The 23,860-nt window shown below is 43.2% G+C and overlaps 2 protein-coding genes across 5 annotated transcripts; one reads left to right on the top strand and one right to left on the bottom strand.

Moving 5' to 3' along the window:
• Positions 1–10,376: 10,376 nt before the first annotated feature.
• Positions 10,377–12,474, top strand: LOC123044090 (anaphase-promoting complex subunit 13). Of its 2 annotated transcripts, none has more exons than XM_044466729.1 (4): positions 10,377–10,570; positions 10,669–10,731; positions 11,797–11,897; positions 12,190–12,474. In XM_044466729.1, exons 1-3 carry the CDS (start codon positions 10,489–10,491, stop codon positions 11,877–11,879), a joined length of 228 nt encoding a protein of 75 aa, XP_044322664.1. In that variant the 5' UTR covers positions 10,377–10,488; the 3' UTR covers positions 11,880–11,897; positions 12,190–12,474. The 2 variants fall into 2 exon arrangements, with proteins under 2 accessions (XP_044322664.1, XP_044322665.1); XM_044466730.1 differs by having other exon boundaries at positions 10,380–10,570; positions 11,818–11,897.
• A 645-nt stretch (positions 12,475–13,119) lies between these two features.
• On the bottom strand, positions 13,120–22,177 carry LOC123044089 (DExH-box ATP-dependent RNA helicase DExH10). Of its 3 annotated transcripts, XM_044466728.1 has the most exons (18): positions 21,952–22,177; positions 20,408–21,420; positions 19,836–20,150; positions 19,520–19,624; positions 19,346–19,414; positions 17,008–17,175; positions 16,858–16,929; positions 16,668–16,784; positions 16,211–16,438; positions 15,925–16,083; positions 15,470–15,559; positions 15,287–15,382; positions 15,062–15,215; positions 14,830–14,978; positions 14,647–14,742; positions 14,343–14,435; positions 13,384–13,500; positions 13,328–13,344 (listed from the first exon to the last, which is right to left on the bottom strand). In XM_044466728.1, exons 2-17 carry the CDS (start codon positions 21,404–21,406, stop codon positions 13,390–13,392), a joined length of 3,021 nt encoding a protein of 1,006 aa, XP_044322663.1. In that variant the 5' UTR covers positions 21,407–21,420; positions 21,952–22,177; the 3' UTR covers positions 13,328–13,344; positions 13,384–13,389. The 3 variants fall into 3 exon arrangements, with proteins under 3 accessions (XP_044322661.1, XP_044322662.1, XP_044322663.1); XM_044466726.1 differs by having other exon boundaries at positions 13,120–13,500; XM_044466727.1 differs by having other exon boundaries at positions 13,120–13,500; positions 20,408–21,424; positions 21,952–22,165.
• Between the last annotated feature and the right edge of the window lie 1,683 nt (positions 22,178–23,860).

Below are 23,860 nucleotides of genomic sequence, written 5' to 3'. Positions count from 1 at the left end.
CGACGATCGAATCTCGGGCAAGTAACATACCGATGACAAAGGGAACAACGTATGTTGTTATGCGGTTTGACCGATAAAGATCTTCGTAGAATATGTGGGAGCCAATATGAGCATCCAGGTTCCGCTATTGGTTATTGACCAAGAATAGTTCTAGGTCATGTCTACATTGTTTTCGAACCCGTAGGGTCCGCACGCTTAAGGTTTCGATGACAGTTATATTATGAGTTTATGAGTTTTGATGTACTGAAGGAGTTCGGAGTCCCGGATGAGATCAGGTACATGACGAGGAGTCTCGAAATGGTCGAGACATAAAGATCGATATATTGGATGACTATATTCGGAGTTCGGAAAGGTTCCGAATGATTCGGGTATTTTTCGGAGTACCGGAGAGTTACGGGAATTCGCCGGGGAGTATATGGGCCTTATTGGGCCATACGGGAATAGAGGAGAGAGGCCGAAAGGAAGGAGGCGCGCAGCCCCCCTCTGGTCCGAATTGGACAAGGGGTGCGGCCCCCTTTTCCTTCCTCCTCTCCCCCTCTTTCCCCCTTCTCCTACTCCAACAAGGATGGAGGGAGTCCTACTCCCGGTGGGAGTAGGACTCCCCTTGGCGCGCCCCTCCTAGGCCGGCCGCCCCCTCCTCCCTTGCTCCTTTATATATGAGGGCAGGGGGGCACCTCTAGGCACAACAACACAAGTTGATCTACGGATCGTTACTTAGCCGTGTGCGGTGCCCCCCTCCATCATATTCCACCTCGGTCATATCGTCGCAGAGTTTAGGCGAAGCCCTGCGCCGGTAGAACATCATCATCGTCACCACGCCGTCGTGCTGACGGAACTCATCTCCGGAGCTTCGCTGGATCGGAGGCCGGAGATCGTCATCGAGCTGAACGTGTGCTGAACTCGGAGGCCCCGTACGTTCGGTGCTTGGATCGGTCGGATCGTGAAGACGTACGACTACATCAACCGCGTTGTGCTAACGCTTCCGCTTATGGTCTACGAGGGTACGTGGACATACACTCTCCCCTCTCGTTGCTATACCATCACCATGATCTTGCGTGTGCGTAGGAAATTTTTTGAAATTATTACATTCCCCAACAGTGGCATCCGAGCCTAGGTTTTATGCATTGATGTTATATGCACGAGTAGAACACAAGTGAGTTGTGGGCGATACAAGTCATACTGCTTACCAGCATGTCATACTTTTGTTCGGCGGTATTGTGAGATGAAGCGGCCCGGACCGACATTACGCGTACGCTTACACGAGACTAGTTTCACCGTACGAGCACTCATGCTTAAAGGTGGCTGGCGGGTGTCTGTCTCTCTCACTTTAGCTGAATCAAGTATGGCTACGCCCAGTCCTTGTGAAGGTTAAAACAACACCAACTTGACGAACTATCGTTGTGGTTTTTGATGCGTAGGTAAGAACGGTTCTTGCTAAGCCCGTAGCAGCCACGTAAAATTTGCAACAACAAAGTAGAGGACGTCTAACTTGTTTTTGCAGGGCATGTTGTGATGTGATATGGTCAAGACGTGATGCTATATTATTGTATGAGATGATCATGTTTTGTAACCGAAGTTATCGGCAACTGGCAGGAGCCATATGGTTGTCGCTTTATTGTATGAAATGCAAACACCCTGTAATTGCTTTACTTTATCACTAAGCGGTAGCGATAGTCGTAGAAGCAATAGATGGCGTAACGACAACGATGCTACGATGAAGATCAAGGTGTCGCGCCGGTGACGATGGTGATCACGACGGTGCTTCGGAGATGGAGATCACAAGCACAAGATGATGATGGCCATATCATATCACTTATATTGATTGCATGTGATGTTAATCCTTTATGCATCTTATCTTGCTTTGATTGACGGTAGCATTTTAAGATGATCTCTCACTAAAATTATCAAGAAGTGTTCTCCCTGAGTATGCACCATTGCCAAAGTTCGTCGTGCCCAGACACCACGTGATGATCGGGTGTGATAAGCTATACGTCCATCTACAATGGGTGCAAGCCAGTTTTGCACATGCGGAATACTCAGGTTAAACTTGACGAGCCTAGCATATGCAGATATGGCCTCGGAACACGGAGACCGAAAGGTCGAGCATGAATCATATAGTAGATATGATCAACATAGTGATGTTCACCATTGAAAACTACTCCATCTCACGTGATGATCGGTTATGGTTTAGTTGATTTGGATCACGTGATCACTTAGATGACTAGAGAGATGTCTGTCTAAGTGGGAGTTCTTAAGTAATATGATTATTGAACTTAAATTTATCATGAACTTGGTCCTGGTAGTATTTTGCAAATTATGTTGTAAGATCAATAGCTTGCGTTGTTGCTTTCATATGTTTATTTTGATATGTTCCTAGAGAAAATTGTGTTGAAAAATGTTAGTAGCAATGATGCGGATTGGATCCGTGATCTGAGGTTTATCCTCATTGCTGCACAGAAGAATTATGTCCTTAATGCACCGCTAGGTGACAGACCTATTGCAGGAGCAGATGCAGACGTTATGAACGTTTGGCTAGCTCAATATGATGACTACTTGATAGTTTTGTGTAGCATGCTTTATGGCTTAGAATCGGGACTTCAAAGATGTTTTGAACATCATGGACCATATGAGATGTTCCAGGAATTGAAGTTAATATTTCAAGCAAATACCCGAGTTGAGAGATATGAAGTCTCCAACAAGTTCTATAGCTAAAAGATGGAGGAGAATCGCTCAACTAGTGAGCATGTGCTCAGATTGTCTGGATACTTCAATCGCTTGAATCAAGTGGGAGTTAATCTTCCAGATAAGATAGTGATTGACAGAATTCTCTAGTCACCATCACTAAGTTACTAGAAGTTCGAGATGAACTATAGTATGCAAGGGATGACGAAAACGATTCCCGAGCTCTTCGTGATGTTGAAATCAACGAAGGTAGAAATCAAGAAAGAGCATCAAGTGTTGATGATTGACAAGACCACTAGTTTCAAGAAAAGGGCAAAGGGAAAGAAAGGGAAACTTCAAGTAGAATGGCAAACAAGTTGTCACTCCCGTGAAGAAGACCAAAGCTGGACCAAAGCCTGAAACTGAGTGCTTACACTGCAAAGTAAATGGTCACTGGAAGCGGAATGCCCTGAATATTTGGTAGATAAGAAGGATGGCAAAGTGAACAAGGGTATATTTGATATACAGGTTATTAATGTGTGCCTTACTAGTGTTTATAGTAGCCCCTGGGTATTTGATACTTGTTCGGTTGCTAAGATAAGTAACTCGAAACAGGAGTTACAGAATAAACAGAGAGTAGTTGAAGGGGAAGTGACGATGAGTGTTGGAAGTAGTTCCAATATTGATATGATCATCATCGCACACTCCCTAAACTTTCGGGATAAGTGTTAAACCTAAATAAATGTTATTTAGCGTTTGCGTTGAGCATGAATATGATTTGATCATGTTTATTGCAATACGGTTATTCATTTCAAGTCAGAGAATAATTGTTGTTCTATTTAAATGAATAAAACCTTCAATGGTCATACACCCAACAAAAATAGTTTGTTGGCTCTCGATCGTAGTGATGCACATATTCATAATATTGATGCCAAAAGATGCAAAGTTAATAATGATGGTGCAACTTATTTGTGGCACTGCCGTCTGGGTCATATCGGTGTAAAGCGCATGAAGAAACTTCATAAAGATGGATTTTTGGAATCACTTGGTTATGAATCATTTGATACTTGCAAACCGTGCCTTTTGGGCAAGATGACTAAAACTCCGTTCTCCGGAACAATGGAACAAGCTACTGACTTATTGGAAATAATACATACCGATGTATGCGATCCAATGAGTGTTGATGCTCGTGGCAAGTATCGTTATTTTCTGACCTTCACAAGATGATTTGAGCAGATATGGGTATATCTACTTGATGAAACATAAGTCTGAAATAGTTGAAAGGTTCAAAGAATTTCAGAGTGAAGTGGAAAATCATCGTAACAAGAAAATAAAGTTTCTGTGATCTGATCGCGGAGACGAATATTTGAGTTACGAGTTTGGTCTTTAATTAAAATAATATGGAATAGTTTCACAGCTCACGCCACCTGGAACACCACAACGTTATGGTGTGTCCGAACATCGTAACCGCACTTTATTGGATATAGTGCGATCTATGATGTCTCCTACTGATTTACCACTATTGTTTGGGGGTTATGCATTAGAGACAGCTGCATTCACGTTTAATAGGGCACCATCTAAATCCGTTGAGACGACACCGTATGAACTATGGTTTAGTAGTAAACCTAAGCCGTTGTTTCTTAAAGTTTGGAGTTGTGATGCTTATATGAAAAAGGTTTTCAACTTGATAAGCTCGAACCCAAATCGGAGAAGTGCGTCTTCATAGAATACCCAAAGGAAACTGTTGGGTACACCTTCTATCACAGATCCGAAGGCAAGATATTCGTTGCTCAAAATGGATCCTTTCTAGAGAAGGAGTTTCTCTCGAAAGAAGTGAGTGGGAGGAAAGTAGAGCTTGATAAGGTAATTTGTACCTTCTCCCAAATTGGAAAGTAGTTCATCACTGAAATCAGTTCCAGTGATTCCTACACCAATTAGTGAGGAAGCTAATGATGATGATCATGAAACTTCAGATCAAGTTACTACAGAACCTCGTAGGTCTTCCAGAGTACGGTCTGCACCAGAGTGGTAGGTAATCCTGTTCTGAAAGTCATGTTACTAGACCATGATAAACCTATGAACTATGAGGAAGCGATGATAAGCCCAGATTCCGCGAAATGGCTGGAGGCCATGAAATCTGAGATAGGATCCATGTATGAGAACAAAGTGTGGACTTTGGTGGACTTGCCCAATGATCGGCAAGCCATAGAAAATAAATGGATCTTCAAGAGGAAGACAGACGTTGATAGTAGTGTTACTATCTACATAGCTCGACTTGTCACAAAAAGGTTTTTGACAAGTTCAAGGTGTTGACTACAATGAGATTTTCTCAACTGTAGCGATGCTTAAGTCTGTCCGAATCATGTTAGCAATTGCCACATTTTATGAAATCTGGCAAATGGATGTCAAAACTGCATTCCTTAATGGTTTTCTTAAAGAAGAGTTGTATATGATACAATCAGAAGGTTTTGTCAATCCTAAAGGTGCTAACGAAATGTGCAAGCTCCAGCAATCCATCTATGGACTGGTGCAAGCATCTCAGAGTTGGAATATACGCTTTGATAAGTTGATCAAAGCATATAGTTTTATACAGACTTGTGGTGAAGCCTGTATTTACAAGAAAGTGAGTGGGAGCACTACAACATTTCTGATAAGTATATGTGAATGACATATTGTTGATCGGAAATAATGTAGAATTATTCTGCAAAGCATAAAGGAGTGTTTGAAAGGAGTTTTTTCAAAGAAAGACCTCGACAAAGCTACTTACATATTGAGCATCAAGATCTATTGAGATAGATCAAGACGCTTGATAAGATTTTTAATGAGTACATACCTTGACAAGATTTTGAAGTAGTTCAAAATGGAACAGTCAAAGAAAGAGTTCTTGCCTGTGTTGCAAAGGTATGAAATTGAGTAAGACTCAAATCCCGACCACAACAGAAAATAGAAAAGAGAATGAAAGTCATTCCCTATGCCTCAGTCATAGGTTCTATAAAGTATGTTATGCAATGTATCAGACCTATTGTATACCTTGCTCTGAATTTGGCAAGGGAGTACAATAGTGATCTAGGAGTAGATCACTGAACATTGGTCAAGAATATCCTTAGTGAGGACTAAGGAAATATTTCTCGATTATGGAGGTGATAAAAGAGCCCGTCGTAAAAGTTACATCGCTGCAAGCTTTTACACCGATCCAGATGAACTCTAAGTCTTGATCTGGATACATATTGAAAGTGGGAGCAATTAGCTAGAGTAGCTCCGTGCAGAGCATTGTGAACATAGAATATTTGCAAAATACATACGGCTCTGAATGTGACAGACCCGTTGACTAAGCTTCTCTCATGAGCAAAACATGATCACACCTTAATACTCTTTTGGGTGTTAATCACATAAGCGATGTGAACTAGATTGTTGACTCTAGTAAACCCTTTGGGTGTTGATCACATGACGATGTGAACTATGGGTGTTAATCATATACAGATATGAATATTGGTGTTAAATCACATGGCGACGTGAACTAGATTATTGACTCTAGTGCAAGTGTGAGACTGAAGGAAATATGCCCTAGAGGCAATAATAAAGTTATTATTTATTTCCTTATATCATGATAAATGTTTATTATTCATGCTAGAATTGTATTAACCGGAAACATAATATGTGTGAATACATAGACAAACTATAGTCACTAGTATGCCTCTACTTGACTAGCTCATTAATCAAATATGGTTATGTTTTCTAACCATAGACATGTGTTGTCATTTGATTAGTGGGATCACATCATTAGAAGAATGATGTGATTGACATGACCCATTCCGTTAGCCTAGCACTTGATCGTTTAGTATACTGCTATTGCTTTCTTCATGACTTATACATGTTCCTGTAACTATGAGATTATGCAACTCCCGTTTACCGGAGGAACACTTTGGGTGCTACCAAACGTCACAACGTAACTGGGTGATTATAAAGGAGTACTACAGGTGTCTCCGAAGGTACATGTTGAGTTGGCATATTTCGAGATTAGGTTTTGTCACTCCGATTGTCGGAGAGGTATCTCTGGGCCCTCTCGGTAATGCACATCACTATAAGCCTTGCAAGCAATGTAGCTAATGAGTTAGTTACAGAATGATGCATTACATAACGAGTAAAGAGACTTACCAGTAACGAGATTGAACTAGGTATTGGGATACCGACGATCGAATCTCGGGCAAGTAACATACCGATGACAAAGGGAACAACGTATGTTGTTATGCGGTTTGACCGATAAAGATCTTCGTAGAATATGTGGGAGCCAATATGAGCATCCAGGTTCCGCTATTGGTTATTGACCAAGAATAGTTCTAGGTCATGTCTACATTGTTCTCGAACCCGTAGGGTCCGCACGCTTAAGGTTTCGATGATAGTGAAATTATGAGTTTATGAGTTTTGATGTACCGAAGGAGTTCGGAGTCCCGGATGAGATCAGGGACATGGCGAGGAGTCTCGAAATGGTCGAGACGTAAAGATCGATATATTGGACGACTATATTCGGAGTTCGGAAAGGTTCCGAATGATTCAGGTATTTTTCGAAGTACCGGAGAGTTACGGGAATTCGCCGGGGAGTATATGGGCCTTATTGGGCCATACGGGAATAGAGGAGAGAGGCCGAAAGGAAGGAGGCGCGCAGCCCCCCTCTGGTCCGAATTGGACAAGGGGTGCGGCCCCCTTTTCCTTCCTCCTCTCCCCCTCTTTCCCCCTTCTCCTACTCCGACAAGGATGGAGGGAGTCCTACTCCCGGTGGGAGTAGGACTCCCCTTGGCGCGCCCCTCCTAGGACGGCTGCCCCCTCCTCCCTTGCTCCTTTATATATGGGGGCAGGGGGGCACCTCTAGGCACAACAACACAAGTTGATCTACGGATCGTTCCTTAGCCGTGTGCGGTGCCCCCCTCCACCATATTCCACCTCGGTCATATCGTCGCAGAGTTTAGGCGAAGCCCTGCGCCGGTAGAACATCATCATCGTCACCACGCCGTCGTGCCGACGGAACTCATCTCCAGAGCTTCGCTGGATCGAAGGCCAGAGATCGTCATCGAGCTGAACGTGTGCTGAACTCGGAGGCCCCGTACATTCGGTGCTTGGATCGGTCGGATCGTGAAGACGTACGACTACATCAACCGCGTTGTGCTAACGCTTCCGCTTACGGTCTACGAGGGTACGTGGACATACACTCTCCCCTCTCGTTGTTATACCATCACCATGATCTTGCGTGTGCGTAGGAATTTTTTTGAAATTACTACGTTCCCCAACAACTACTCACTGGGCAAATTAGAGGATACAGTCTTCACTGGAAATGCATCCTCGTCGTGGCAAGCTATCAGTTATGGGCAGAAGTATTCGTGTCTGGAGGGATAACTGGATCCCCAGACCTTATTCTTATAAACCTATATCCCCCCAGGGTAGGTGCCGGATTTGGTTTGTCTCGGGTTTCCTAAACCAGAATGGATCGTGGAACTATGGGCTCCTAAATGAGTATTTCGTTGAAGCGGATGTACAAGAGATAACAAAGATCAGGGCGTCACCGAGGCTGGATGATGATGTGTTAGCTTGGGGCCCTGGGAAATATGGTGTGTTCACTGTAAAATCGGCTTATACTATGGCTTTTGAGGAAGCACACTGCGACACTGATGTATCATCAAGTTCGTCTCCTTCAGGCCAGAGAAAATGCTGGGATTTCATATGGAAAAGCTGGGCGCCACCGGCGGTAAAGAACTTTGCTTGGAGGCTTGCCACCAACTCGCTTCCAACTTGGCATAAGAAGCATAAGATTGGCCTCGAGGTAGTCAGCAGATACCCAGTTTGCGGGGTGGAAGAGGAGGACAATTTCCATCCTTTTGTTAACTGCCAGCTCGGCCGGGACTTGTACATCGCCTTGAGCAAGATATGGATGATTCCGGAGATTGAGTCTATACAAAACAACGGAAAGGAATGGCTTCTCCATGTACTAGCGCCGCTGAACGATGTGGGGCGAATGATGATCATGATGATTTTTTGGAGGAACTGGTTTGTCCGGAATGAGTTGGTGCATTGCAAGCCTGCTTCGCCCATGGAAGTTTCAGTATGTTTTCTCCGAAGCTACTTGGATACTTTAATTGGGATCAAGCTGAACCCTCGGGCGGACCCAACAAAAGGCAAGTCTCCTATAGTATATGAAAAACCGAGGGTAGATCATACCAGCTCTAATGCCCCAGAAGAGAAGGGATGGTGCCCCCCGGCTAGGGGGTGGATTAAGCTGAACATAGATGGCTCTTTTGTTGCGACTGAGCTAGCAGGAGCTGGAATGATTCTACGGGATCATCGTGGAGGTGTTATCTTCTCTTCTTGCAGGGCCCTGTACTCATGTAGAGATGCCCTGGAGACCGAACTATGTGCATGTATAGAAGGCATTTCATTGGCACTTCAACGCAGTGATCTTTCTATAGTGGTGGAGCTGGATTCACTAGAGGCTGCTACTATGATTTCATGTGAAGCTGTTGATCGATCAATCTATGCATCCATCGTCAGGGAGATAAAGTACTTATTGTCACTTAGACAAACTTGTATTACTCATGTTGTTAGAAATTAGAATAAAGCTAGTGATAGATTAGCATTGTTTGCTAGATCTCAAGGTAGGACCATGACCTGGCTTGGGGCTGGCCCGGATGAGGTGATGAGCATTGTTAACCTCGATTGTAAGAACACCTCGATTGAGTAATACAAGTTTTGTTTCCGCAAAAAAAAAAGACCATGAATTTAATCAAACATTTCAAATCATCCCAGAGTGTTGTTTTTCCTTCCTTTTTTTTCTTTTCTAGGTGATACCTTCACTCGGTGCTTCCGAACAACCACTCTGCCGTCTGTGGTATGTTAGCCTTGTCCCCCTACTTCAATCCCACTGAATAGCTGCCTCCACCACTATCATTTCCCATTTTGCTACTCTCAAGCTCTCCTTATATTGTGTTTTATTTTCACCCCATTGTAGGCTTCCTGGTCTCATCGTCGTAGCTACCATGAACATTTCTTGAGGCGGGTGTCATAGCCTTGATCAAACATCCCCTTTTTAAGTCCAAAGTCAAAAGTGTTACCCCGGCCAGCCTCAGATCATCCACCAAGTGTCTTTGTTGCTACTTGGATTAATTTCCCTAGCTATAAGTATTCTTGATCTTGTTATAGTCGGGTACCTTCCTCCAATTCTTCCCTTTCCCGCTTCTTTTTGACCTCTCTTTCTCCCCGCCCTGGCCCGGCTTCCCTCCCACAACTCCTCCTCCATATTGGATGGGTATCATGCATTCCTCTTATTAGAGAGCAAACATTTATGACCTTTTGAATCAAATGATTCCCGAAATACATAGATAAAAAACGTACTCTATGATTGAAGTGGAATTCTACATGATTAGAAAACTACATGAGTAATGACCAAAGAGTGTTTTGTCGCACACAAAAAATAAAGAAATCTTACCATAGCTTGAGTGGATGGAAAGTTTTCTCCAAAATAGAGTACAAAGAATCATAAGGATTAAAAAAAACCAGTCATGCAAACCATAATATGAAAACAAATCCTATGAATCAAAGGGGCGTATTCATAAGGGTTTTTCTTTATTTTTCACAAGTGGGGATCGCGAAAATACGGGGCCAGGTCACTAGCCAGTTCCCAGTCTGAGCCGAATTCCGGCCCAAAACCACACGGGCCGGCTAAATAAAGCCCCTTCGTTTCGTCCAAACTGCAGGCCCCATTCCGACCGAAGGACACGACTCCGGTAGCCAGGTAACGGCGGCCGACGGGAGAGCAGAGGAGACGACGCGGCGGAGGAGAAGATGGGCGACCAGAGCCTGAGCCTGGGCATCCTCATCGACATCGTCGACGAGCAGTGGATGCGCGACACCCTCCCCGCCGACGGTACGCACGCCCTCCCCTCCTCCCCCTCCCTTTCCGCGCCCGGCGACCTAGCCGAGTAGCCCGAGCCGATCCGCTCACGCAATGGTTTCCTCCTGCAGATATCCCCGTGCCACCGGCGATGGCCGTGAAGACCGAGGACACCGAGGACCCGGCACCCGCAAGTACGCCCGCGCTCCGCCTCCCTTTCTATCACCTTCTCTTGCGCAGTCCGTGACTTGTGGTGATGAGTTTGAGATCAATTCCGATCTGCATCCGGCCTTCACCGGGATGCGAACCCCGCTTGCGCTTGGACAGTTAGGTAATAGGCACAGCCACAGAGCTCGTAGATTGGGATGCTAGGTTAATTTGTGCAACTAAACTGCTACTTAGAACTGCCATTAGCCAATAACTTCCCAAACAAAATGAAGGCATTAGGCCACAGGGTTGCATCATGCTGCGCTGCTAGTTAGGGAAATGCGTCTGTTGTAGGGCATCTTACTGATTATATGCTGTGGCTGCTAGTTATGGAAATGTGCCTGGTTGCGAGGCATTAGGCCATAAACTTCCATTACACCAGTGATATGCTACTTTTCTGCTCTTGCTGGTGTGCGCCCTTAGATTACCAAATCCCAATAGCATGATTGTTTATAGCATATAACAAAAGTGAGCTGCCATTTTTCACTAGAGCCACATCATGAAATTCTGTTATTTCTAGTGCTCTTGTAACCATCTACTCTCATACCAGGATTTTCTTGGCTGTCATTGCACTCACTTTGGTGTTTAACATGGATGTCTAAGTTTGTTGATTTATTTAGCAGTAAACTATTAACCACAATCAAATGCTTAGCCCAAGTCCGACTGGAGTACATGATTTCTGTTAGCAAATTTTCCATATAACTTATTTCAATTGGTGAACTAATATTATTTCCAGTTTCAGAAACTAGTATTGAAAGTGGTTCCTAATGCAATTTCAAATTGTCTCCCGGTCATAAAATTTTCACTGCATACTTGCATCTTTACTCTTTGAGGAAACTTGGACCGTAAAAACACCTTGAACTCAATTTCATTTTAATATGAGTGTCTGCTTGATTGCTAGGCATAAGTAACACTCCACTGCATTTCTGAGCAATACAGATGGTTGAAGTCGAATGCTTTACACTGTTATGCCATCGTTTAGAAATTTGAATGTAAAATCTTTCTTATCCATATGGTCTTAACAGCTGGTATAATATTGCAATTCTTGATAGGAATTATTTTATACCCAACAGATCAGGAAAGCCAGCCAGCACAAGGGGACGTATGGAGGGATTTTGCCTTGGAGAATATCTAACTGCTTATGATCTACAAGGTAAGAACATTGCTGGTTTAAGTGCAAGCTGACATGGTACAATGATACATTAACGCAGCATACATACACCCAAAAAATGCTGTTAGGATAAACCTTGTGCTCGTCGATAGAGTGATCATTATTCACTATCATGTTTTTCATAAGCATTTTCCATATGAAGTCTATTAGTTTCCGTGCATAGCATCTTCTTGGCTAGATACTGAATTTTATGATGAAAATATGCTGTCATGTGGTTTGTGTAGCAGAGCCCGTGCTCTAATCTGTCCATGTTCTAACTTGGTATGAACTGCAGTGCTTCAAGGAATCAAGATGCTGCTGGAATTCTAGGAGCTGCACGGCGTACTCTGTAGATGTTTCTTAAATCCAGTGGATGAACTAGTGTTGTGTCTCTGCTTGAACTGTACTGTGTCATGGCAATATGTAAATGCTCCAGATATTGGTAGCATGATGATGGAATTGGACATTGTCAGAAACTAGATTATGTAGCCTGTTCTTAATTCTGGAGGCGATAATTTGAGCTGTTTGGCTATGTATGGATTTCCTGGCATAGAACATTTGCTTGCTATTGTTTCTTAAACTGCTTTAATGCCTTCACCTCTGAAGGCCAGTTCAGCTTGGAATGTTTGAATAAAGGGCTCGCCGGCTTGGGAGAGTTTGGCGGCCAAAATTACTGGTTTTGTAATGGTAAGGTCACAGTTTGATCACACACTTCTTAAACTCGAAAACACTTGAACTTTAGTACACCTTTGTACGTTAGTACTTCCTCCGTCCCAAAATAAGTGTCTTGACCTTAGGGACACTTATCTTGACCTTAGGGACACTTATTTTGGGACGAAGGGAGTACAAAGTTGAGACACTTATTTTAAGACAGAGGGAGTAAAATTGAGTTTGACATTGTAAACTCCACGCATAAAGACCCATAATTCAACAATTCTGCCATAACTTTCCGAAAACTTTGACGTCCAGTTCTCACGGAAAAATATGGCGATCTCCAACTTAAATGATCACCATCTCAATATACAATAGCTCCTGTTAGAAACATAACGCCATGGACTGATATATCACGTTCGTTCAGCATTGCAGTCATTTCTCCCCAAAGCATCTTCATGGGCATGACCTTTCAGTAACCAACTAGACTCCATAACACAGGCCGTGGAAATGTAAAGAGTAGCTTGATGACAACGCATCCAAAACCTGATAACCACATCATCACACATAGTAATGGGAAAAACGAGACAGGTATAATACTATTTCGTGCCATTTCAGACATCAGACCACTTACAAAAAAATGTTGATGTATAGCAGATTGCTTCTAATCTTCTGATGAAACAGTTGCGGCCTAAGGGTTTACTAAAGTTGAAGGTTACATCTCCATCCTACGCTGCAACATATGAGGGCTACATCCCAATGCCATGTCAAAGACAATATAAGACTGCTACATTTGCTCTGCTAACATATACCCCGTATGGTACAACTGCTGGAGCTCCACAGATCACAGGTACAATGAGTTGGCAAACATGATACCCCGACGCAAGCTTTCGCTCGCCAACCCAAACTTCTTCTCAAGGTTTACCTCCCCAACGGCTTCAGCAGCAGCTTTTAGCTGGTATAAACAGATTCACATGGTCAGTTGGTTCGAGAAGTAAAACAATAAACGTCTACCTCTATTGACTGTGTACAGACTTGGGAGCAGGAAAATGAAGTGGTAGGCATGCAGAAAAGGGCATAGAAGAAAGTGGATGTCAGTCACAATTACTACGTGACATAACAAGAACTAGGGAAACATAGTCAATCTCTACAGAAGCAACATAGGCATGTAGCTACATTTCTTTGTACAGAGGCAGCACAAGTCAACCTCTACATCCGAATAAATGCCAGCTACTTGCTACGCCAAGCAAGCTATGAAATCAGGCAGTACGACAATTGAAGTTGGTTTAGCTTTTTTTGTGAGTAATTGAGCCATGCAATGATTTCGCCTAGACTTCAACTTGTACGTCATATTCGGCCGTGTCACAGTGAAAGTAAACTTCCTCGACACGGATGCACATTGATCCGAAGGGGATATTCAAAGGCAGACAATTTTGATTTACTTGCACATTGATCCAAACAGGACATTCAATGCCAGACATTCCGATTGTCCAAGTGATTTACTGCTTCCTTTCCTAAATAGAGTATGTGTCGTCTTACAAAGCATGCAGTCAAACTGTATAGCTTTGACTGTTAAAATAATTATAAATATTCACATTGGTAGGGAAAATAATACTTTTAGATTTTTCATGAAAAATAACTTCACAAAATGAAAATTTCCATATTTTTTACAAGCATATACATGTATAAAGTAACAGTCATAGATGTATGTTGGAGACCATATCAATATCCCAAATGACATGTATCTGCGAATGGAGAGAGCAGGTACTAATAGGGCGTAGCATACGCAACACGTACCTGATTTAGAAATTCATCCAGCCTCCTAACTAGCCGTATGATGCTTCCTTCAAAAATGTCAGTCATTTCTATCACCTCTCCAAAGGTCGCGCCCTGTGTGAACATGATAATCAGGAATCGATATAGAGCTAAAGAAATTGCAACAGAATTAACCATGTAGAGTAACATTGCATCGGATGGGGTGATTAGGCATGATAATGATCAAATATCACAATTGGAAATAAGATTTCATCAATGGATGGAAATTTCCGAAAAGACGAAAAATGTATGGCATCACAAACTGCACATGCATAGTCTGACCAACCTTTGACCAGCAGTATATGACATCCATCAGATAGGGTTTACAAGTTGATTCAACGTATTCCTCCACATTTACGTCCAATTTGCATTCTCGTTGTACCTAAAACAAGAATGAGAAATCAGAGATCCCACTACAAGTACAAGGACTAGTAAGATAGTAAATAGTGGTGATACAACAAGTATGCACCTCAGCTATTTTTCTTGCAGCCTCCGAGAGTTGCATCATTGGCTTAGAAAGCTCATTTCTCAGGCGTATTTGCTCACTTGACTTCTCACACGGTACAAAGCAGCTAACAACAGAAGCAACTTGATGGTGATCAAGTTCATTAAATGTACCTAGTCACGTACAGCATATTAATGCAATCCTGAATATAAAGTACAAAAAAGAAACTGAACATGGTATCGTATTAAGCAGGTACCGTTGAACATAAGTTCAGTGATAAGCAGCTCATCCCCAGTGTCTATTAAACAGGCAGCACGTCCCTTTAGCTGGAGAACACCATCCGTGTCAATGTGACCAAGCATCTTTAGAACGCGAGACCGGTTCTTTAGTTCATCCCTAAATTTTTGCAGCTGAATGGAGAAAAACGTAAGAACACATTTAGCTCTGTACGAACGATCAAGTATACAAAGAATTAACCAACCTGTGAATCCCGCATCTTTGACTTTAGTTGTTGAATTTCATGATTCAGTTCAGCCTTTCTTTGGTACCATGACAGTTGCTGCTCACTTTGATCAGACTAAGACACAAAAATAGCAAAAAATAAGCGGGTCACAGTACAAAAGGACTGGACATTTCTTAATTGAAAGGTGATGACAAGGCATACCTTATTAAGTGGATGAGAACATAATTTCTGCTCGAGACCATCAAGTTTATGAACCAAGTCAACTAATTCAGGTTCTTCAATACCCATGTCCTATTAATTGTATCAGATTATATCAGAATATCAAAGAGATCACTTTACAATGCCAGATGATAAGAAAATATGTTCCCAGGAACTGGACCAGCTAAATACGACAGAAAAAAAAAGGACAACAGAAGGTAGAGCACAAGAGGACATCAAAGGATATTGTTATTTGAGCTATTGCATCTGTGTTCTCTGCCTGTGTATCATGTGTGGGTGAGTGGCATGCTAAGTGCCAAAAAAATGTCCATCTAAATCCCGATGAGATATTTTGCAGTGTTTCTTTTTCCGGAATTTCCGCTCTCTAGACAGAAATGTCACTTGCAGTGAAACATTAATAAGATTAAAAAGCGGCATCATGTAAGAAGAATTTTCACCGTAATTGGATGTAGCTTTGGAAGCCCTTGGGGGTAACGTTTTCCTAGTTCTTGAACTGCAAAGAGTATGTTTTGTCTCGCTTCAGGTGGTCGTAGATCAGTTGGAATGCTGATTCTAACACTGCTTAGACCAGATAATAAAGGTAATGGTACAGGCACCTGCATAAACCTCAGCATTAGTCAAAAATAGTTTTGGGGTATACTTAGATGACCATCATAACGTTAGTCCAGTGAACTGAAAAGATATGCCACCAATTAAAACCCTTAATCATGTGCTTCAACTTACCACATGCATTTCTCCCTTCTCCCCTTGGCGAGGTGGGCATGGCTTTGAACGTGGTCCATTGGCTCCATTCTCACTTGAACTTGAAGAACAATGAAGCAAGGTATCCACTATATAGTTATTGCGAGGTGCACTTAATGCAGGGGGGAGAGTACTAGATGCTGGAGGTTTCTTCACAACATTTACGACCACACCCCACCCCCAGTCTGTTGAGCCATCTCTGACTTTAACCTGCCATGAAGCAAATTGCTGAGTGCAAGGGAATTTGTGCAAATTTTATAAAACCAACATCACAAGTCAAAACAAAGCAGCAGTTCAACAAATAAAATAAAATGGTGAACATAACTAGATACAGCATTCCTGCTGTAGTGCTGTCAAGTTCAAATATATCAAGCATTAATGAACATGTATGTCTCATCCTCAAGAAAGAACAGAATCTATGAGAAATAGAGTTGCGTACCAGCCTTCCAGGGACCAAATATAACAAAGCTCTCTCTGGTCTAATCATCTCAGACATGATTTTCTTTTCAAGTTCAGATATATCAAGCCCTAACTTGTGATACTCGGCAAGATCATTCTGTACAGAGAAGTGTTAAGACGTTAGTCAAGCAGAAGAGCAGTTATGCATTATTATAATTAAAATAGCATACCTCTCCAGAAGAGTCCAGCAATGTAGCTTCATTTTCCAACTTTGTAATCTTCTGAATGACTTCAGGTAATGCCTGAAGAGCAAGGGAAGCTAATTTGACATTGCCAAGGAAATGTCAGGAGAGGCATCTATAAGAGGTCGTGAGACAAACCTTTTCATACTGAAACTGGTGGAATGAATTCCGGATCACATGTTCAGCAGTAAATTGGCCCTCCGCACGACTCAGTAAATTCAGAATAGTGTAGTAGCTCAGTCGAAAAGTACTGATGAGAGGCGCTGGTTTACCTAACACCATGTCCTTGATAACACTCATTTCCATCTGTAAATTTAACTCATATTAAGACCAAGCAAAAGTCAGACTAAAGGAAGCACATGAGCATATTTAAGTTGCATAAGAACCACGGCTTACAAAACAAATCTTGATATAGTGTCTTGATATGGAAGGCAATTCAAGCATGAATATGGAATGAAATAAGTGTCTTGAAGGACAGCTCCAATAGCGCAAAGTGAATGTTAACACAACTACTAAGAAGTCAGAACAAATTAAATGCATAACTACTGCAACTGCAAGCTAAGTGAATATCGATATGAGAATTAAATTCAAATATGAACATGGAACGCCATCTCTTGGGTGCACGACTTCAACAGCACAAAATGAGACTCAACACAACTACTCAGAGGTGAGAGGTTGGTACAGGTCATATATCTTTCAAATGTAAAGTCTTAAAACACATCTTAACTGATAGTGACATCAGGTAGTCCTGCATGTCACTGCATAGGAATAACGATGAAACTGTTACCCTGTGTTTGGATGTTTGTATTGGAGGCCTCCGTATTGAATTGGTTTCAATTCCAATTCAGTGAGGAAACTGTAATGTACACGAATACGAATTCGCTTGTTTGGATGCCCATTGAATTAGCTCATGGAAACTCAGTGAAATTTCAACACCAAATCATGTTTGGATGGCAAACTATGGAAGTAGATAGTGTTTTGTTCTATATGCATCAAATCAAAATTTGTAAAGTTCGTGACTATAATGGAATGATTATATAGCAATACAAATTAAATAATGTTCCAGAAATGCATGACGGCACCATACGGCTAGATTTTTTTTACAAACGTCATCATTTTCCGGCTGTAAATTACCAGCCCCGGATGGAAACCACTGTGACATTATACAATCGCAAAATGCTGTTTGGAAACTCCATGGCTAGAGGTTACAGGTGAGCTGGTTCACGGTCCCTTTGCTCGCCTTGATTGATGCTAACTCATACGGAAACACGCCAGTAGAGTCCAGCTTGCTACCCATCGCTGGTGAAGGCCTTGACGCGCGCATGCAACCGGCCCGCGTCGGCGTCGCACCGGCAGGCGCTCCTGTAGGCTCACTGTCGCTCCGTGTAAAATGCGGTGTCAGCTGCGGCTCGATCCTGAGCACGCCGGAGAGCTGTACCACCGAGGGAGCAGGGTAACGTCTGCCTCCAGGAGCTTGGTTCCGATACATCTGGCTCGTTTGTGGATAGCGATGCTGTTTTGAGGCCACTGGACCTACGAGACAGGGAAGGGGAAGAAGGGGATCCAAGGAAGGAGAAGGAGAAGATGGACGAGGAGATAGGTTCTGGCGGCCAGAATAGACGGGGAGGCACGTTAGGGCCGCTGCAGGCATGGGATGAAATGGCCTGCCGTGGCCGGAGATGGGCAAGATGGAAGGCCTCCGCCGGCCAGAGAGATCCGACGGCGGCTGTCCAGGTCAGGGATAGAGAGGAGGAACGCTGCAGGAGGAGGGAAAGGGGCGGCTGCCGAGGGAGCTTGAAGGTGAGCCGCCGCCGGAGAGAGGAGGAGGGCCCGGGAGTCGGGATGCATATCCGCGCCGCCGGCCGCCGGCCGCCGACGCCTCCTGAAGCTTTTGGTCGCGCGGGGGATGGAGCCAGGTCTCTCGCGGGGCTTCTGTCTCCAATCGTTTTCTTTTGCGGAAGTTGCCGATTCAACCGAAATCGGAGGCAGGGAGCTCTGTATCGAGGGAGGGCTGTGCGGGTGAGAGCGATTTCAGTCTGTATTGGACTCGTTTCAGTCTGGACGTTTCAGTGCGCATCCAAACAGCTGAATTGATACCTAGCTAATACCAAATCCAATTCATATGGGTCAATACAGACATCCAAACGCAGTGTTATAGTTAAAACTTTAAATACCAAAACTGATAAAAATCTATTGCAATGAGAACCATGACTAGAAGTGAAATAGAAACCATTTGCATCAGACAAAAATAAAGCAGTTATCAGTTGTCACATTTCATTATGCTTATTCAACCCAAAAAGACAACTGCAGGATCTGTATAGGGATGCATTTGATCAAATCATTGTATTAAATGAAGAGACCATTAGGCTTGTTCAGTCAACAAAGAGAAAGCAAAGCTTCTTGCATGATCATAGTGCTTTATAAAACTTATTAAATAAAACAAAGATAGTTGCAACAGAAGACTGCACAGCCTTACCTTCTCATCAATCATTATAACACAAATACCACGTGCATCCATGCCACGTCGACCAGCTCTTCCACTCATCTACAAATGCATACAAAATTATAGTAAGAAGGGCTTGTACAAAATTCAATCGACCTAATAAATCTATCCATATGCCTGACTTCTCTTCATATACAAAATATTTACCTGTATATATTCTCCAGAAGCAATATAGCGGTTACTATCACCGTCCCATTTCTTGACAGATGTGAAGACAACTGTTTTTGCAGGCATGTTCAGGCCCATGGCAAACTGAGGAAATAACAATCATTATCAATCAAATGGTTCCCCTAAAGAGTGTAATATGCATTCCAGAAAGTATAAGACAATAGTTCTCTGACTTTCCGTAGTTCTAAAACAAAAAATAGAAGCCCATTTGAGGAATGTAATTCCCAATTATACTACACGTAAAGGGACAAAATAAGTACAAGGCCAAGCGGGTAATCAGGGTTAAAGGGCACACCGTCTCAGTAGCAAAAAGAGCTTTAACAAGACCTTCTTGGAAGAGCAATTCCACCAGCTCTTTAATTAATGGAAGCAGTCCAGAATGGTGTACTGCAATACCTCGTTTAAGAAGAGGCAACATCAACTCTATAGCAGGTAACCCTCTATCTTCCTCACTTAAACAGAAAATAGCACTACGGAAAACCTGCTCAATGTTATCCTTTTCTTCCTGAGTGTTGAAATCAAGTTTTGACATCGACATGGCATGATGCTCACATTCTCTTCTACTAAAGCTGAAAATTATGACTGGTTGAAACTTGCGGTCCATAATCATCTGCAGAATTGTAATTCAATCGAAATTAGCGAGGATATGATTGGAAAGAATTAAACTAGGTATAAAACATCAACAACTAAACAGTGAATACTGAAAAGTGAGACGTGAACTGCGGCCTAGTTTCCTAACCCAGTGAGTGGTGAATTACAAAATATCCATGCAAGCTGAAGAAAGTGTAACCATCTATTGTTGATAAATTTAGAAAGCACAATAAGTCCAGAAATTATCTTGCATACAGTATGTCAGTGACTGCCTACCTTGACAATTCTGTATATGTCAGATGTTCCAGAAGCATTTCCACCTTTTGCGATTCGGCCACTGGCTTTAGGCCCACCGCCCTTCCTCCCATCTGGTTGACTAGGTTGCTTTGCAAATGTGTCTTGCAGCTTTAGAAAATTATCCTCCCTGAACTGACCATTTTCATCCACTACAAGGTAGAGACCAGACCCACCTATTGGGAACACATAGTGCTGTAGCGGTGTTGGCCTGAAGTCTGTGTACACCACATGACAAGGCTGCTTGTGCAGATTGCATATCCACTCAGCGAACTCGGTTGCATTTGACATGGTAGCAGAAAGAAAGACCATCTTGATGGCAGGGGGCAGGAAAACTATACTCTCTTCCCACACAACGCCTCTCTCACGATCCTTCATGTAGTGGATCTCATCAAATATAACCCAACCAACTTCCTTGATCACCTCGGAGCCCCTATAAAGCATCGCCCTCAGGATTTCTGTTGTCATGACCAGGCAAGTAGCATTTGGCTGAAGCGTAACATCACCAGTCATCAATCCAACATCAGAGAACTCCTGACTAAGCTCCCTGTACTTCTGATTACTAAGAGCCTTCAACGGAGAGGTGTATATCACCCTCTGCTTGTCTCTGAACGACATTGCAATGGCGTACTCAGCGATGGCCGTCTTCCCCGCAGAGGTGTGAGCCGAGACCAAGACAGATTCGTTCCGCTCCAGGCACGCAATGGAGATGCTCTGGAAGGGGTCGAGCTGAAACGGGTATGTCTTGGCCATCTCCCCATTAAACGCAGGGTTTGAAAGGGTCCCATGTACGGCCTCATCCTTGGACAAATCGTAGCCGTTGGGGACAGCGACCTCATGGATGCACGACCGGGCGAGGTTCGGACGCTTGGCAGTCGAGCCAGGCAGCGACTGCTGCTCGTCCAGAACAGCAGCGGAGGAATTGTCCTCCGAGCTCAGCTCGGGTGCTTTACGCTTGCTGGAATTCTCCACCTCTTCCATTTCTTCGATACAACCTACCTTGTCAGATCAGGAACATGAGTCAATTGCAGCAGGATAACATCAGAAACATTTTAATTGCACCCCTTAAGAGGAAAGGAAACATTACTAGGAGCAGTTACCGCTTAACATGTCAAGAATGCTGAGGATTTGGCAAACGATAGCCAAGTTGCAAGATTCACAATACCACGGTACCAGTAAGAACAAGACTAAAACTCTAAACAATCACAGTGCCAAAAACAGATTATATCCCAACAGTGAACGGTGGATGCTTTCCTATGCGTGGAGTGTCTCAGACAGTTCTCAATTCAATTCCCCCGGGCATATACAGAAATTACTACTTCACCACATCAAGTATTTATAAAAATACACAGAAAATTGCCAGAACAAACGGACTGGGAACATAAAAGCGAAATGAATCAATTCCAGCAAGATAAGCTAAGCAGGGGCAGGAGCGGATCTAGATGGCGCGCGGGTGTGCGCCCGCACACCCTACATTTCTCGAGGTCAGTGGGGTTTAACTAACCATGGATGACACGAGCTCATACCTCAGAGACCAACGGCAAAAATTGCGGGCGGCGTTGGGATAGCAGGGAGGCGACGAGCTTGAGCGGCAACGGCGATGGCAGCGGCGCCCGCGAGCGAGAGGCGGAGGGGTTGGCCGGTTGAGGGTTGGGGGGGTGAGGCGCCGGCGGTCACGGTAAGCTACGGCGCGGCGGCAGCTCTAGGGTACAGAAGAGGAGGTTTTTAGAGCCGCATTGGGGCGGCTTGGAGCCTTTTTTTTTCTCTTGGTGAAGAGACGTGGGCTTGGAACATGAGGCCAGGAGAGGATGTCTAAGGGCCTGCTTTGGTGGCCCAAAACTAATGCAAAAATACGGCCCGGAATATAGGGAGCAACTAATTAACGAAAGCTCCTTCGGGAGCCTCGCAATGATCAGCGCCACTTGGCGCGCTCACAGCCATTCGTCACATGTCGCGCTCTGGGCGCTCCCTCCGTTTTTTTTTATTTTTACGCACGCGTTTTCGGCTTTTTAAACGGTTTTTTCCGGGGGTTTTTGACGTTTTGGTTTTCTACCGGTCTTCCCTAACTTTTCGACCAATTTTTTTTTTCGAAAAAAAATAATTTTTTTGCGCAAAAAATACATTTTTTTCGCGAGAGTCACAGTTTTGTTTTCGCGAGATGCACGGTTGTGCTTTCGCGAGAGGCACCGTGCCTCTTGGAAACGGGAAAAAAACGTGTTTTCTGTTTTTTTTTTCTTTCGCGAGAGGCACGGTTTTGCTTCCGCGAGAGGCACGATTGTGCTTTCGCGAGAGGCACGGGCGTGCCTCTTTCGGAAAGGAAAAAAAATGTTTTTTTTGTTTTTTTCTTCCGCGAGAGGCATGGTTGTGCTTTCGCGAGAGGCACGGGCGTGCCTCTTTCGAAAAGGTGAAAAACGTGTTTTCTGTTTTTTTTATTTCGCGAGAGGCACGGTTTTGCTTCCGCAAGAGGCACGGTTGTGCTTTCGCGAGAGGCACGAGCGTGCCTCTTTCGGAAGGGAAAAAACGTGTTTTCCGTTTTTTTTTCGCGAGAGGCACAGTTGTGATTTCGTCAGAGGCACGGGCATGCCTCTTTTGAAAAGGAAAAAAACCCGATTTTTTCGTCCGGTTTTTCTGTGAAAAAAAAGTTCGTCAAAACCTATCAACATGGGATCTAGTTTTGAAGATCTCGACGCAAGGAATTCAATGATGAAAGCTGTTCGAGATTTGGACGCACGGTTTAAGAGATAAAACGTTTTGAATAAATGAATCTACGAAAAAAGGGAAAACTCCCAGGTTGCAACAAGTGGCGCACATGCAGCGCGCCACTTGTCGCAACCTGGGGGAGTTGGAGTGATCTTCGTAAGGAGTACTCCTTAATTAGTGATTTCGTGGAATATATCCATGCTGTTGGGCTTCGAAATTTGGACACTCCTCTTGGACTCAACTTTTCTGCGAGCTGGCGACCGAGCGGGTGATATGGCCAGCCTGTTAACGTGTTGCAATGTTTTTCGGTTTTGGGACCTAGCCGTTTCTTTCTGGTTTTGAGAACCTTCTAGAAGGTTCTGGAACCGGTTTTTAACTTCCTTTTTCTTTTTCGGTCAATTTATCTTTGTCCCTTTTAGTTTATTTCATTTTTCGATTTTTCATTTTTTATTTCTTTTTCTTTCCTTTTTTATTTTCTCTAATTGGTTATTTCTATTTTTCAAGTTTGACTATCAACAGATGTTCGGAAATTTAAAAAATGTTACCCATTCTTCAAAATTTGTTCATGTTTCAAATAAAAATTTGGCAGTTTTGATTTTTTATTTCAAATTTCTGTTCGTGTTTTCAAATTTTGTTCTAGATTTCCAAAAAATATTAGCGTTCAAAAAAAATTTTGTTTTGAAATTTTAAAATGTTCATAACTTTTTAAAAATGTTCATTTAAAAAAAACTGGTC

The sequence above is a fragment of the Triticum aestivum genome, chromosome 2B, assembly GCF_018294505.1.
Source record: "Triticum aestivum cultivar Chinese Spring chromosome 2B, IWGSC CS RefSeq v2.1, whole genome shotgun sequence".
Lineage (NCBI taxonomy): Eukaryota > Viridiplantae > Streptophyta > Magnoliopsida > Poales > Poaceae > Triticum > Triticum aestivum.
This window is presented reverse-complemented; position numbering and strand designations above follow the sequence as displayed.

Bases quoted from the DNA above. Each gene is read 5' to 3' on its own strand.
- LOC123044089 (XM_044466726.1), bottom strand. From the start codon at position 21,406: ATGGAAGAGGTGGAGAATTCCAGCAAGCGTAAAGCACCCGAGCTGAGC. The intron at 16,785-16,857 runs GTATGCTATTTT...TTCTCTGTACAG, and splicing joins TGCTGGACTCTTCTGGAGAG to AATGATCTTGCCGAGTATCA. The intron at 14,743-14,829 runs GTGCATACTTGT...TTCTTGTTTTAG, and splicing joins CTGCAAGAAAAATAGCTGAG to GTACAACGAGAATGCAAATT.
- LOC123044090 (XM_044466729.1), top strand. From the start codon at position 10,489: ATGGGCGACCAGAGCCTGAGCCTGGGCATCCTCATCGACATCGTCGAC. The intron at 10,571-10,668 runs GTACGCACGCCC...TTCCTCCTGCAG, and splicing joins CGACACCCTCCCCGCCGACG to ATATCCCCGTGCCACCGGCG. The intron at 10,732-11,796 runs GTACGCCCGCGC...AATTCTTGATAG, and splicing joins CGAGGACCCGGCACCCGCAA to GAATTATTTTATACCCAACA.